General features: G+C 38.5%; 1 protein-coding gene across 1 annotated transcript in view; it reads left to right on the plus strand.

Moving 5' to 3' along the window:
• ARIH1 (ariadne RBR E3 ubiquitin protein ligase 1) overlaps positions 1–6,729 on the plus strand; it is a 122,422-nt gene extending 115,693 nt beyond the window's left edge. The window contains exons 12-14 of the mRNA XM_082618073.1: positions 214–474; positions 1,895–2,007; positions 3,372–6,729. Of these exons, the coding sequence (XP_082474199.1) occupies positions 214–474; positions 1,895–2,007; positions 3,372–3,456 (459 nt within the window). The 3' untranslated portion in view covers positions 3,457–6,729. The remainder of the gene's footprint in view (positions 1–213; positions 475–1,894; positions 2,008–3,371) is intronic.
• Positions 6,730–13,857: the final 7,128 nt, after the last annotated feature.

Consider the following 13,857-nt stretch of genomic DNA (forward strand, 5'->3'; position numbering starts at 1 on the left):
TAGCCACCTGTGACTAGTGGCTGCTGTATTGGAAAGTACAGCTATAGGACATGCAAAAAATATTAAATAACAAAGGTAGCAGTAGATGTCTCTTTGTTCCCGATTTTAGCCTAAATTCCTATACCGTTTCATCAGTAAATATGATATCAGCTTTTGTGTATATATAATACATTTGTTATAATTATGTGACCTTAATTTTTCTTAATGGGACAGCGATCTAGGGCGGCCCTTCAGAGGTACCTGTTCTACTGTAATCGCTATATGAACCACATGCAGAGTCTACGCTTTGAGCACAAACTGTACGCTCAGGTGAAGCAGAAAATGGAAGAGATGCAACAGCACAACATGTCCTGGATTGAGGTGCAGTTCCTGAAGAAGGCAGTTGATGTCCTCTGCCAGTGCCGTGCCACACTCATGTACACTTACGTCTTCGCTTTCTACCTCAAAAAGAATAACCAGTCCATCATCTTTGAGGTAGGAACAGTTACTGAGTGGGGAAAAAAGCCACCTGTGTGTCATAGGACTACTTGCCTTTCATAGATCAGATATATAGAGTTTTAAAGTTTACTCTCTGCCCAAAAATGTGGATGAAAAGTTTAGTGTTAAGGGCTTCCCTGGTGGCGTAGTGGATAGGAATCTGCCTGCCAGTGCAGGGGACACGGGTTTGATCCCTGGTCTGGGAGGATCACACATGCTGCAGAGCAACTGGGCCTGTGCACCACAACTACTGAGCCTGCACTCTAGAGCCCGCGTGCCACAACTACTGAAGCCCGTGTGCCTAGAGCCCGTGCTCTGCAACCAGGGAGGCCACTGCCATGAGGAGCCTGCACACCGTGGCGAGGAGTGGCCCCTGCTTGCCGCAACTGGAGAGAGCCCCGTGCTCAGCAACGAAGACCCAACACAGCCAAAGATAAATAAAATGAATAAAAATTTTAAAAATTAAAAAAGAAAAGTTTCATGTTTATTAGGAAGAGACAAGAAATTTAGATTTCTTGCTGTAAACTACGTTCAAATTGATGTGGTTTAGCCAGCTAGTGATTTAGTGTGCAGGCTCTGGAATTAGTCCTGAATTTGAATCTTGACTTCATCACTTTTTAGGTCTGTTGACTTGAAGCAAATTACTTAACCTCGTCTATATCTCTATTTTAGCATGGGGATAATTTTTCTATAAATGTTAAGAGGTTTAAGTGAGACAATCCATGCATAATGCTTACGTAACACCTAGCACGTCATAAGTTCTTTCAAAGTCTTTATTCAGGCAAAACTAATACATGGTATTAGAAGTTAATATGGTGCTTGCCTTTTGTGGAGAAGTAATGATTAAAAGGGGGGCTTTTAGCAGTAGAGGTTTTTCAAGTAGAGATGCTCATTAAAAATTGATGCATGCAACATTGATGTTGATAGATGGCTGGGTAATAACAGTGACTAGCAGATGGGAATTTATATGGGTAAATATATAGAACTAGCCATAGTAGTAAAGGATAACAAAATTTTAATCTTCCATACAGTGTTCTTTTATAAGAAGTAGATATCTAGCTAGATATAAAGAATAATGGGTTTCTTATTTTTCCTCAAGCTTTAGCCAATAGCAGTTTTCAGAACTGGAAGATTCCAAAACCTTTTTCTTATGTCCTTTCAGATTGTCCTTAATATTCTTCCAGAGGTAATGGATAAATCTTTAGTTCTTTTAATGTTTAAAAAATTGTCCTGGAAAAGAAAAAACAAGTTGTTAGGGGTGAAAGTGATGAAGGGCTTTACAGGTGCAGTTAAACCACCTGTGAAAATTAGAAAATTGGTGTTGAGCCACAGTCTATCAAGGAAGCAGCTAAGATGGTTTATCTTTTAGCTTTCTTTTGAAGGCAAAATTTACTATATATTTTTCTTCCTCTTACAGAATAACCAAGCAGATCTAGAGAATGCCACAGAGGTGCTCTCGGGCTACCTTGAACGAGATATTTCCCAAGACTCTCTGCAGGATATAAAGCAGAAAGTACAAGATAAGTACAGGTAAGGTTTTCTCCAGTAGTTGTTGAACAAAAATGTCGGCCACCGGTGGTCTGGTATGCCTTAGTGGTGAAGTTAGATGATGGTGAAACTTGGGTTTAGCATATTCAATAACTGAGCAGCTGCCATGTTTCTCACAGATTGCTTCTGTCCTTTGGGCAACAGATTCCAGGTAGTGCTAGTCAGGCATAGGGAGGAAATCAGCTTTTTATCCCACTGGCTGATTCAGCTTCTTCCATGCAGTTTTATCTATGTAGTTGCTGCCCTGACAGGAAGAAGGAGCCCCAAAAGGGCAAGTGGCTATTAGGATGAGGGGTGAGATTATGATGCTGGCCCTAGCCTAGGGATCCTGTGGATCATGGCTGTTGACAAGTGAGCTACCCAAACTTTTTTTTTTTTTTTTTTCTTTTTGCGGTATGCGGGCCTCTCACTGTTGTGGCCTCTCCCGTTGCGGAGCACAGGCTCCGGATGCGCAGGCCCAGCGGCCATGGCTCACGGGCCCAGCCGCTCCGCGGCATATGGGATCCTCCCAGATCGGGGCACGAACCCGTATCCCCTGCATCGGCAGGCGGACTCTCAACCACTGCGCCACCAGGGAGGCCCTACCCAAACTTTTTAAAGAGTTTTTCTAAGGAGAAATTTACTTTGTCCTAGAGATAGATGATACTTGAAGATATGTTACCACTTAAGTGAAAGATGCAGAATGTTTGCTTTCTCAACATGGAGCTCTTTCTCCCACAGTTGTTTTCTGGCAAATACTAATATCTTTTTAATAGTAGTAGAAACCTTTGGGTATTTGGAAGACTTGGAGATTTAGTCCTAAGTAACATTTTCACTTCCCTTAGCCAGCTATAGCTGCCCCTAGTACTTTAAGGTTTTACAGATGTGAATAAATAACCCCTGAAACTACTTCTTCCTAAAACTGTTTACTTACTTGTAGAATGACAGGATTGAGTCAGGTGATTTCTAAGGCCTTTATTTTATTGCTCTAGAATTGATTTCCCAAAACTGGGAACTTCAAAAAATACCTTTTTAAAATGAGAAATAGTCATGTCTTTACATCTAGACCTGAAAATGTGCCTCTTAAAACAAAAACAGGTGCTTGGGGGAATTCCCTGGCGGTCCAGTAGTTAGGACGCCCAGCTCTCACTGCTGAGGGCCCGGGTTCAATCCCTGGTCAAGGAACTAAATCCCACAAGACATGCGGACCAGCCAAAAAAAAAAAAAAAAACAACAACAACAAAAAACAGGTGCTTGGTTCTAAGTCTGGGTAAACTGTAGGGAACCTTAAAAAATAAGTAAATGCCTCTTTTTTTTTTAATATTGGAGGCTGACAACGGGTTTTTTTTTTTTCTCTTTGATTACAGATACTGTGAGAGTCGACGAAGGGTTTTGTTACAGCATGTGCATGAAGGCTATGAAAAAGATCTGTGGGAGTACATTGAGGACTGAGAATGGCCCTGCATAAAATGAACTCTGAAAACTTTATCATCTAGAGTGCTCATGCAATTAAAACAAACAAAACAAAATAGATACAAACAAGGAGGCACTAAGCCTATTCTGACACCGCTGGTCTATAGTACCAGAATTCTGTTTTGTTAATGGAAAGTTTAAGTAAATTATATTGTAATAAAAAAAAAAGGTAGATAAACCATTGTACAACAGTATTCTAGGCCGCCAACAAAAGTGTGACAGACACACTAAAAGCCCTCCAACTTTAACTTGTAACGTAGCTTCATTCTCAAAGCTGACTCCTTTTTTTCATTTTCTTTTTTCCTGAGTGTAGTACAGTTAAAATTTAAAATAGCTCTTTGACACTGCTTTTCATGTCCAGACCAGCCATTTTGTTGTACTTTGGTAAAGGACCTCTTCCCCTTCCTCCCCTGCACATACGGATACACCCAAACACGCAGAGTGTCTCTCTCTCATACCCCAAGGTCATGAGTGAATGATGATTAGTTCCTTGTAAAGAAAATTCTTGGGGCGGGGAAGAGGGTAGGCAGAAAGAGGGGTTAAACAAACAAACAAAAAACAAAAAAAACTTTGTATATGACTTTTAAAACAAGAGGACAACACAGTATTTTTCAAAATTGTATATAGCGCATATGCATGGACAAAGCAAGCGTGGCACGTGTTTGCATAATGTTTAATTACAAAAAATATTTATTCTTTAAAAATCTTCAAGATTATGTCTTTTGCTGTGCATTTTCTTTCAGTTTGCTTTATCTTTCCAGGGTTGAGGGTTGGGCTAAAAGGTGTGTTGGTTTAGCACCTCTGGAAGACCTATCTAGAACTCTTTGATTTCCCTTTCCTGAGATTACTTTGCCCTCTCTGGTTTGATATGTTTGTTGCTAGCCATGGGCCTCATGCCCTGAATTCCCAGCTCCTGGTTGGGTATAGAGAAGTCAAGTTCTGACTAAATGCCATGGCCTGATAAGGGCTGCAACAGGGAGCTTTGCTGCTGCAATTCAAGAATCACCCAGTCCCCAACCTCATCCCTCTCCACGGCCTCATGCATCTACGTAAGCCTTTGTGTGCCTGTGTCATATAGCTGAAGGCTTCCTGTCACATCCAGAGGAAACATTTCAAAAATTTTTCCCCTTAATTGCTGCTTTGAGCCTTTTAAGATTTTAGTTATGGCTCTTCTCTCACCCCTTCTTTACGTTAGGGTGTCAGATAGAATGTTTTTCCTTTAAATATAAATAAATAGCCATTCACTTACTTTCAGATTGTGAATTAAAAATGGCAGATACTGAAATTGCTTATGTGTGTTGCTGTGGGTTCAGTTTGAAGGCAAACACCCTAGAACTTGATATTCCCATCTAGTGCATTTAAATAGAAACCACTGTTTGCTTCTTTTCTATTGTCAGCAAATAGGAGAATTAATAATGTGTTTTAGCTGTGATGTCCATTTTTATGAAATTTCTACTAAGAGCTATGTTAAAAGTAAAGGGTGGTGGTGGTTTTATTAACTATGTATCTGTTTAGGCCATTCTTGCTGTGGTATTTTTCAACAGATTAGCATCCCTAAATCTGTCAGTTTTATACAGGAGTACAGAGTGAACTAGGCAACTAGATTGAGGTCTTAATACTAAATACCACTTGTGGCTGAAGGACCTCTTTGTCTTCCTCTAAATGTCTTGCGCCTAGGGAGTGTTTACCGTTTGTGAGGCAGCTTTGTCTGCTCTTGCATTGTACATCTTATTACATCATTGGGAAGTAGGTTCACTTTCCTCTGGCCTTTTGCCTAAGTTAGGCTTTGCTAAATCAACCCTACTTTTCCTTTTAGAAAAGGTTGTTACATGAGATGTACTTGCAACTCTTCTTTTCCCATCAAAAATCAGTGAATGTTTGCTGAATATATTATGCTGCTTCCTTAAACCACTTGTTGCTTTAGGATCAACTTTACCTGTACCTTTTATTCTCCCTTCTCTTGCCACCTTAGGTGCAAATCTGAACTCAGTGTCTGCTTCTTCCGTATTCTCTTCTCCTCCCCTTTCCCTGTCAACCATTTGACTTTATTTTCAATGACTGCATCAATCTTAAAAGACATTTATCAAAACTAAGGATTTTTTTTTTTTAAAGAAAGCTTGAATAAGTTCCTTTCCCTGGTAACTTTGAAAAGCAGCCAGAGTTGCTATCTAGATATATGTGGTTCCATTAAAATGTTTTGTGTATGTGTGGTGTTTTTAAAAAACCTTACCAGTTAACTGCAGTATCTAAGTTTGAGTGTCATAAATCCTTTTTACATGCTCCCCTTACAACAATTATCCAAAAACAATGTGTGCACTTCATAATATCAGCCCCCACCCATGGAGGAACAGTGCTTTTTAGAGCTGCTTTCTAGTTTCAGTGTTGGCATATTACCTGAGGGTATAGCAATTGTGAGTGCATTCCCTAATTTGTATGGATCAAGATAAATTGGCATTTTCCACTTCCAAGCTTTTAACAGCTGTCTCCATATTTGACAGAATTCCCTGAGTTAATTGCTTTCATTGTTAGTAACTTCAGTGACCCCAGCTGGGATAGGCAAGCCATATTGTATGACAGCTTCCCTGTTTCACCTACCTAAGTCTTTCTGTCAGAGGGCTCTATTCATGGTCAGCACCAGGGTCTCCCTGTCTTCTTGAGGTCTTCTGAAAAGTGCATGCTTCATTTGAACAATTCATTGAGCAGTAGATGGACTTTAAATGATTTACAATAAAATGTCGATCCAAAGCGCAGGATACAAACCACAGTGGTAAAATTGAGTAGTATATAATATCATCAGACTCTAAATTCTGTGTAATCTGCTGCGACCCAGATTGTATGTGTTTTATGTGTGTTTAAATAAATATATTAAATACACAGGTGTATACATACACACAAATATAACAGATCCAAGACTGACTGACTTGATTTGAAATGGTTGAATCTGCAGTATAAAATGTGGATCAACCATGATTAGGAACTGAAATTTAGTATAAGAGAGAAAAGGACTTGATGTAACAAAATCTTTTAGCTACAAATCCCAGTATAGAGCACTTGGGGGATGGGAGGGGGCGGGTTGGTGAGACAATCAGATCGGTAAATTGATAAAATGCTCCTAACCCTGTAATTTTGTGCATAGAGCACCCTGTGCTGTGGAAATAACTGTTCCTAGATTTTCATTGTAACTGGACTGTTCAGGTTGCCCAGAGGGAAAGAACATTCCTAATTCTAATAAAATAAACTTTTATTTTGTTATTCCATTAGTTACTTATGTTTATTTTTATAGGTAAAAGAAAAAAGACGGTGGCCTAACAGTCACCTGCAGTATGTGCCTTATTCACTGTTCCTACTTAACATGAAATGTCAAGGTTTGGTTCAGTTTCTTTTCAGGGAACTGTGAATGAGACTATCCCCAACAATTATCTTGGTTAATGAAGCCTTCAGAGCATTTTCTCGAAGACTTCCAATTTCTGTGTCTTGAACATTGAATTTAGATTGCTATTCATGTTGTAACAGTGATATTAAATGCTCAGTAGATCTTTGTCAATTTATAAAGATAAAATATTTAAAAAGTCATTCTCATGCTTAAAACTCCTTCACATTACTTCCACTTAGCTCACTTTTAGAAGCTGATATCTCCCATAGGAATGGAGGGAGAGTTGTCTTAAAGAAGGTCCCAAAGTTGAGATCTTTGTTATTGATATTCTAGCCAAGTCCAGATTTTAGGACAATTTAATTTGGTCTTATTTGGGTCTGTAATTATGAGAGTTCATTTATCACTTGTATCTTCAAAGCACTTTAACTTGTGTCATTGTCTAAAGCAAGTGGGGTAGAAATTACTCTGTTTTATAAAAGAAAATAAGGCTCAACAAGGTTAAGTAACTTGCCCAAGATTTCACAATTTATCCTATCTGGGACTCAAGCTTTCTTCTATCTGATGAACATCATACTACCTCTTTGTATCGTATTTTCTTAATCTGGTCTCAGAATGACCTAGCATTCAATACCAAGAAAGGTGGTTCTTATCTACGGTGTTGTACTTTTAAACCACATCAAAGACTATAAATGCCTGTCACTGCTACTGTTAGAGGAATGCTATGTACTATCTCTGATCTTCAATTTGCTATTGCAGACTTTGCAACTAATGTGGCTCTGTGTTTTGCCTCATCAAATAAATCAGCCATGGATAGAAGAATAGCTCTTCCCATCTTGGTGATGAGGACAGGCATCATGAGAAGACTGTGTGATAGTTGACAGTAAACAGTTCATCATTTGATTTGATAAACAGGGGCCAAGTAATTTGCAGTTGTAGGTCTAGTTATTTCAAATGAATTTCCAATGTGAAGAATTTTGGATAGTCTGTTGGAACTTGTTACAGAAGTTGTTTTGTAACTGAAAATGCCCAGAATAGCTCATTTCCATTTGTTTCTCAGCATTTCTTCTTGGAACTGGATGACCTATGGGACTTTCAGAAGATAAGTAGTGAGTGTTAGGGAGAAATCTTGGCTCCTTCAGAAACAGGAAAAAGTGTGAACCCCTCATACTTTTTCAGGTTTCTTTGGGGATAAAGTTGGTGTATTTCTGGTTCATTTTAAGGAATTTGTTTCTCCACTTAATTACCCAAGATGAAATAGCTGACTCGGAAATGCTCAACTGGAAGTAATCAAATGGTGCCTACTGCAGGAGTGGAGGCAACTGTGGTTGATGTTTCTCTAAGCAATAGCATTTAGGCTGGGGAAAATAATACGAGATTCTTTTGAAAAGCAGTTTTCAGACTACGATTAAACTATAGATGTGCTTGTTTAGGGCCATTTTCAGAGTAGGAGCCAATGAGTATATGAATCAGTCACACATTGATGGCTAGCAGCTCTAACAATGCCAAAAGCACAACTTTACTACTACAGTAATCCAGGGGTTTCAAGTAATAGCAAGAGTCTCAAACTCAGATGCCTACAGGAACTAGGTAAACATTTTAATAGACTACCCTGGGCTAAGTGGGCTCTCAGAGGAGCCTAGGAAATACACTTTACGTGAATTCTCTCAATTTTGAAATGATCAGTAAAATATTCTTAAATGTGGCTCAAAGAACTGCACATGGGCCTTGTCATCTTCCAACTTGTGTTCTAATTTAATGTCCATTTTACACATTGAAATCACTGAGAAACTTCAAAAGTACAAACCGAAAAACACTATGCTTGAGTTCTACCCCATAGGAATTATGATTTAATTGCTTTGGGTTGTGTCCTGAACATCAATAATTTTTAAAGTCCTATCCCCATCCCCAACCCTGATGATTGTGCAGTGCAGTCTGAGACCTGTAGGCAAGGTTGAGACCATTGATCTAGATACTTACATAGTTTCAAAGAGGAATGTAGTTGAGCACTCTAGTCGTAAGGGACAGTAGGACGTGGGGCGAATTTACAAGCTCAGGAAAGGGCCACACTGTAGGCCCTAGCTGAATGGGTTTTGTGGAATGGTGCCGCCTCGGGTATAGTGTAAAGCGCCCAATTTGTTTTTTTGTTGGTTTTTTTGTAAGTGGTCCACCTTGGAGAAAATAAAATTCACAAAACTAAAAGAACTGTAGAACTGATAAGCTCAGTAGAATATTCACGTCAACTGGCAATATATTTTCTTATCAAGGGAGAGAACCCTATCTGGAAGTAAATTAGTGTAGAGTCTGAGCAAGTTGTTGATTAAGCTATCTGTTTCGAGTCAGTGCACAATTCTGTTTAATCACTTAAATTCAGAGCACTTGAAAGTCACAAGTTTCTTGCTGTCACTTTCATTTTTTTGATGAACTTGTATGTTAAAAGACAGTGGATTTTCCTATTTTTATTCCCAGTGTAGTTGGCGTAGTAGAAAGAATATCAGTGTTTCTCAGCCATAATTTTCCCTTTGTAAAATGGGGATACTAATAGGAGCTATAATTTGTTGAGTGCTTCTTGCCAGATGCCTTACTTATGTTATTTGTATCTTCTAAGCAGCCCTAAAACAAAGTAGGCTTTGCTATCCTATTTTATAAATGAGAAGAAAGGTGTATAGACTATTAACTCGAACTTAACAGTTTATGGCAGCATTGTGCTTGTCTAATTCCATGTGTTCATTCTATCATGTCATATTGTCTTTTATAGGAGTATTGTGAGGGTCAAAGAAAAGTAATGGGAAAACAAATCCTAGTTACAAATAATGAGCTTACTGGTACTAACAGGCAAAAAATAAGGATACAGAGCTGTCTCATAGACTCCCAAAGGCAGAATGAGATCAGATCCAGGAACTAGAAAGCCATTTTGGACTCCTAAACTGGCACTGTCTGCAGTCTGTACATCCACATCGTTCTAAAGACTTCTGCTTTTCCTGTCAGCCACCGCCATAGCTCTAGGTGTTACATGTTAACTGTCCCAGACACATGTAGACAACCAGACAGAGCCATGGAACAAGATCATTGGTACAAATGTGGCTTTGGGGGGTTACCCCTGTGGATTGGGAGGCAAATTTTGGAGATCATGGCTCACTGGCTGTACATCACAGGTGTCCTTGACAATACCAAAATGCCCTGAAAGTTTTCTTTTTTAAATAAATTTAAAGAGTTTGTATATAATAGATAATTATGGCTAACTTATTTAGTGTTTACTAAATGCTTCATGGCCATCTTTTTAAAATTGCAAATCATATGAGATAGTTGCCACCCCCATTTTATAAATAAGAAAATAAAAGCGCAAAGAAGGTGGGTTATTTCTTTGAGGTCATCCTTTTGTAAGTGGCAGAATGAAGATTCAAGCCTCATTTCCTTCTGTCAGCACCCACGGTGTTGGGCACTGTTCTAGGCACTAGAGGTACAGCAGTGAACAAAGGGGTCTGTTTGTCTGAAGCATTTAATCCTGATTCTACATAGAGACTCAGTGGGTTGCCCAGGGTCACCCAGCCAGTTAATGGCAGATCTGCAGGCACATTTGGAGCACTACACTAAATTCTTTTCACTACTATAGCTGCTTCTCAAACAACCTTGCCAAAAGTATCTGCTAAAATTACATAGACTAGTTAGGGGACTTCCAACCTCAGGAGACTCCCATGACTAATTCTTATTTTTGGCTCCTCTCTGTTCAAAACATGTCTTTTTGTTGTTAACCTCAGATACTCTACTAAGAAGGACCCAAAGTATGCCTTTTTCTTCTCCCTCACATTTCAGAGCCACCCTGGCATTTTAATGAGAGTTTAAAAAAGCAAGTCTCGTATTTCCAAACCCTTTCCAGAAGGCAGTCTTGCCGATACTGAGCTGATGATGTGGCTTCCTGTGCACAAAATAACATTTCCTGATTTGGTGTTTTATTTAGCACCTGTATATCCCTCCTCACTACTACACCTGTATAAAAGTTTGGTTTTTAGTTTTCAAGCTGCCTGCTTTTTGCCACGGAGTATTCAAGTTTCTTTCAGAGTGAGAATATGGAAGGTGATTATAGAAATGAATTCTCTGTTGTAGACAGGTAATTCTCCAGAAAGCTGTCTAGGATGAAAACTTGCTTCTCTAGATTTTAGATTTCCTTCTGATGGTTAAAATTGGTTTCTGTGTGGGTAACAACAAAGCAGTGCCCTAGAAACCACTTCAGTGTATGTTAAATGACAATTTCTTAGAATTGTGAATCAGGGCTTTTGCAGTGAGGATCTGGTTCTCTGGAATCAGCTGGCCAAGTTGGGATTCCTAAGGAGTGAGCAAACACACTGTCCTGAGTTTTCTGAGGGACCCTATCCAAAAACATCACTATTTATTGAATTTCCCACCTTCTTCTCACAGGGGGACTCCCTGTGTGTACTCCCACCTCTGCAGGTCACATCATTTTCTCAAAGGGAGTGCCGTGTAAAATGATAAGCAGAATTCATGGAGCATCTCTTATGGGTCTACTTAGGCAGTAGACATTCTAATAAAATGCTCTAGAATTGTAAGTTCTTGCACCTGCTCTCAAGTCATTTATAACCTAATTGCTGGTCTTCCTGGTATGAACAAAGTTGTTGGTTTGTTAATAAATTCCTACCGTATGACCCTGACTTGTGGTTCATTTCTACATAACTAGGGCAAATACTATAGTGTTTTCTAACAAAGGAGGAAGCATGATCTGAGTGTCCACCTGCTTTGGATAGGAAATAAATTTGTATCCAAAATCCTGTGACTGGTTTAGAGCATTGTAAATGTCATGGCAGCAAATACCAGAGAATGGTTTTTATGAAGAATAATAGTGTTCTACATGCCTTTGAAGAATTAATTTTTACTCCATTGTTTTGACTACCTTGCAATAGGGTAAGTTAAGTATTAATACCATCGATTCATGTTAAAATCACATTAGTATAAGTCAGTGCCTTACAGTGGTCAAATGGTTGCTCACTAACCAATGGAAATGAACTGTTGGTTCCACAGAATTGCTTCACAGATTCTAAATGCTACTTAGGGGCACTGGATTGTGTGCCCTTTAAGATAAATTGTATGATCAAGGGCCTAGCCCTGAACAGATTAGAGCCCAAAGATCATACTGAGGAGAACAAATCAGATAGGTCAGTAAAGGGTCGGGGACAGATGCTCCTGGAGTAGGTATCCTCAACTCACCTTTAAGTTGATATATAGAAATCAATGTATTATAAATGCACACGTTAAGTGTTCAGATTGATGTTTCAGCGATTGTATACCTCTGTGAGTTAACCACCCAAAAGAAGATATAGTTACCATTAACCCAGAAAGTTCCCTTGTGCATCTTTCAAATCATCCCTGCTCCCCTCCCTACTCTAATGATCGTTTGCCGATTTTTCTCACTGAAGATTTATTTTGCCTGCTTTTGGACTTTATATAACTGAATCATATAATATGTACTCTTACATCTGGCTTCTTTCATTTATAATGCTTTAAAGACTCATCCATATTGTATGTATTGATAAATTATTCTTTATTGCTAAGTAGTATTTCATTCTATAAATGTACTACAATTTGTTTATCCATTCTCCTATTGATGGACTTTTAGGTGGTTTCATTTGGGGCAATTATGAATAAGGATATATATATATATTAAGTTATATTTTTTTGTTTTGTGGGTACATGTTTTCATTTCTCTTGGATAAATACCTAAGAGTAGAAAATTGCTGAGTCATATGATAACTTTTTAAGAAACTGCCTTCCTGTTTTCTGAAGTGATTTATCATTTTGTACTCTTATCAGTGATGTATGGGAGTTTCAGTTACTTCATATTAGTGTTTTTTTTTTTTTTTTTTTTTTTCTTGCGGTACGCGGGGCTCTCACTGTTGTGGCCTCTCCCGCTGCGGAGCACAGGCTCCGGACACGCAGGCTCAGCGGCCATGGCTCACGGGCCCAGCCGCTCCACGGCACGTGGGATCTTCCCGGACCAGGGCACGAACCCGTGTCCCCTGCATCGACAGGCGGATTCTCAACCACTGCGCCACCAGGGAAGCCCCAGTGTTTTTTATATTAGCCATTTTAGTGGGTATGAAATAACTCTATGATTTTAATTTACATTGCATTTCCCTGATGATTAGTGATGTTGAGCACTTTTCATATGCTTGTTTTACATTTGTATATCTTCCATGAAATGTCTTTTCCCATTTTAAAATTGAATTGTCTTTTTATTGTGGTTATTCTGTGAATTCTGGATACAAGTCCTTTGATGGGTATATGTGCTGTGATTATTTTTTGTAGACTATGGTTTGTTCACTTACTGGGATCTTTTGATGAACAGAAATTTTTATTTTGATAAAGTCCACCTTATCAAGTTTTTCTTTTATGATTTTATGACCCCCAAGCTCACAAAGAATGTATTTTCTTCTAGAAGTTTTATGGTTTGGGGTTTTATGGCTATCTGTGATCCATCTCACTGGTTTTAGGTTTTAAATCTATGGTTTGGAGTTTTACATTTAAGTATATGATCCATCTCCAATTAATTATTTGTACAGAATGAGGTTTATTTCAACATAGATACCCAGTTGTTCCAGCAACATTTGTTTAAAAAGATTTTCCTTCACCCATTAGATTGACTTGGCATCTTGGTTGAAAATCAACTGACCATATGTGTGTGTAGTTATTTCTAGACTCTCTATTCTGTTTCCCACAGAATACTTCATTTCCCACAATACTTCATTATTATTTCTGTTCATGTTTTCCAGCAAGTCTAGGGTTCCATGTGTTATAAATTCCCTTTAATATGAAGAACTTTCTTTTTAACATTTGTTCTATTGCAGTTTTTCTAAAGATGAATGGTTTCAGCTTTTATCTGTCAGAAAATATCTTTATTTTTCAGGGGTATTTTAGTTGAATATTAAATTCTATGTTGACCTTTTATTTCTTCTTTTAGTATTTTAAAGTCATTTATTTGTCCTCAGGTCTCATTTGTT

The sequence above is a fragment of the Mesoplodon mirus genome (assembly GCF_964341445.2).
Source record: "Mesoplodon mirus genome assembly, chromosome: 4".
NCBI classification, from domain to species: Eukaryota; Metazoa; Chordata; class Mammalia; order Artiodactyla; family Ziphiidae; genus Mesoplodon; species Mesoplodon mirus.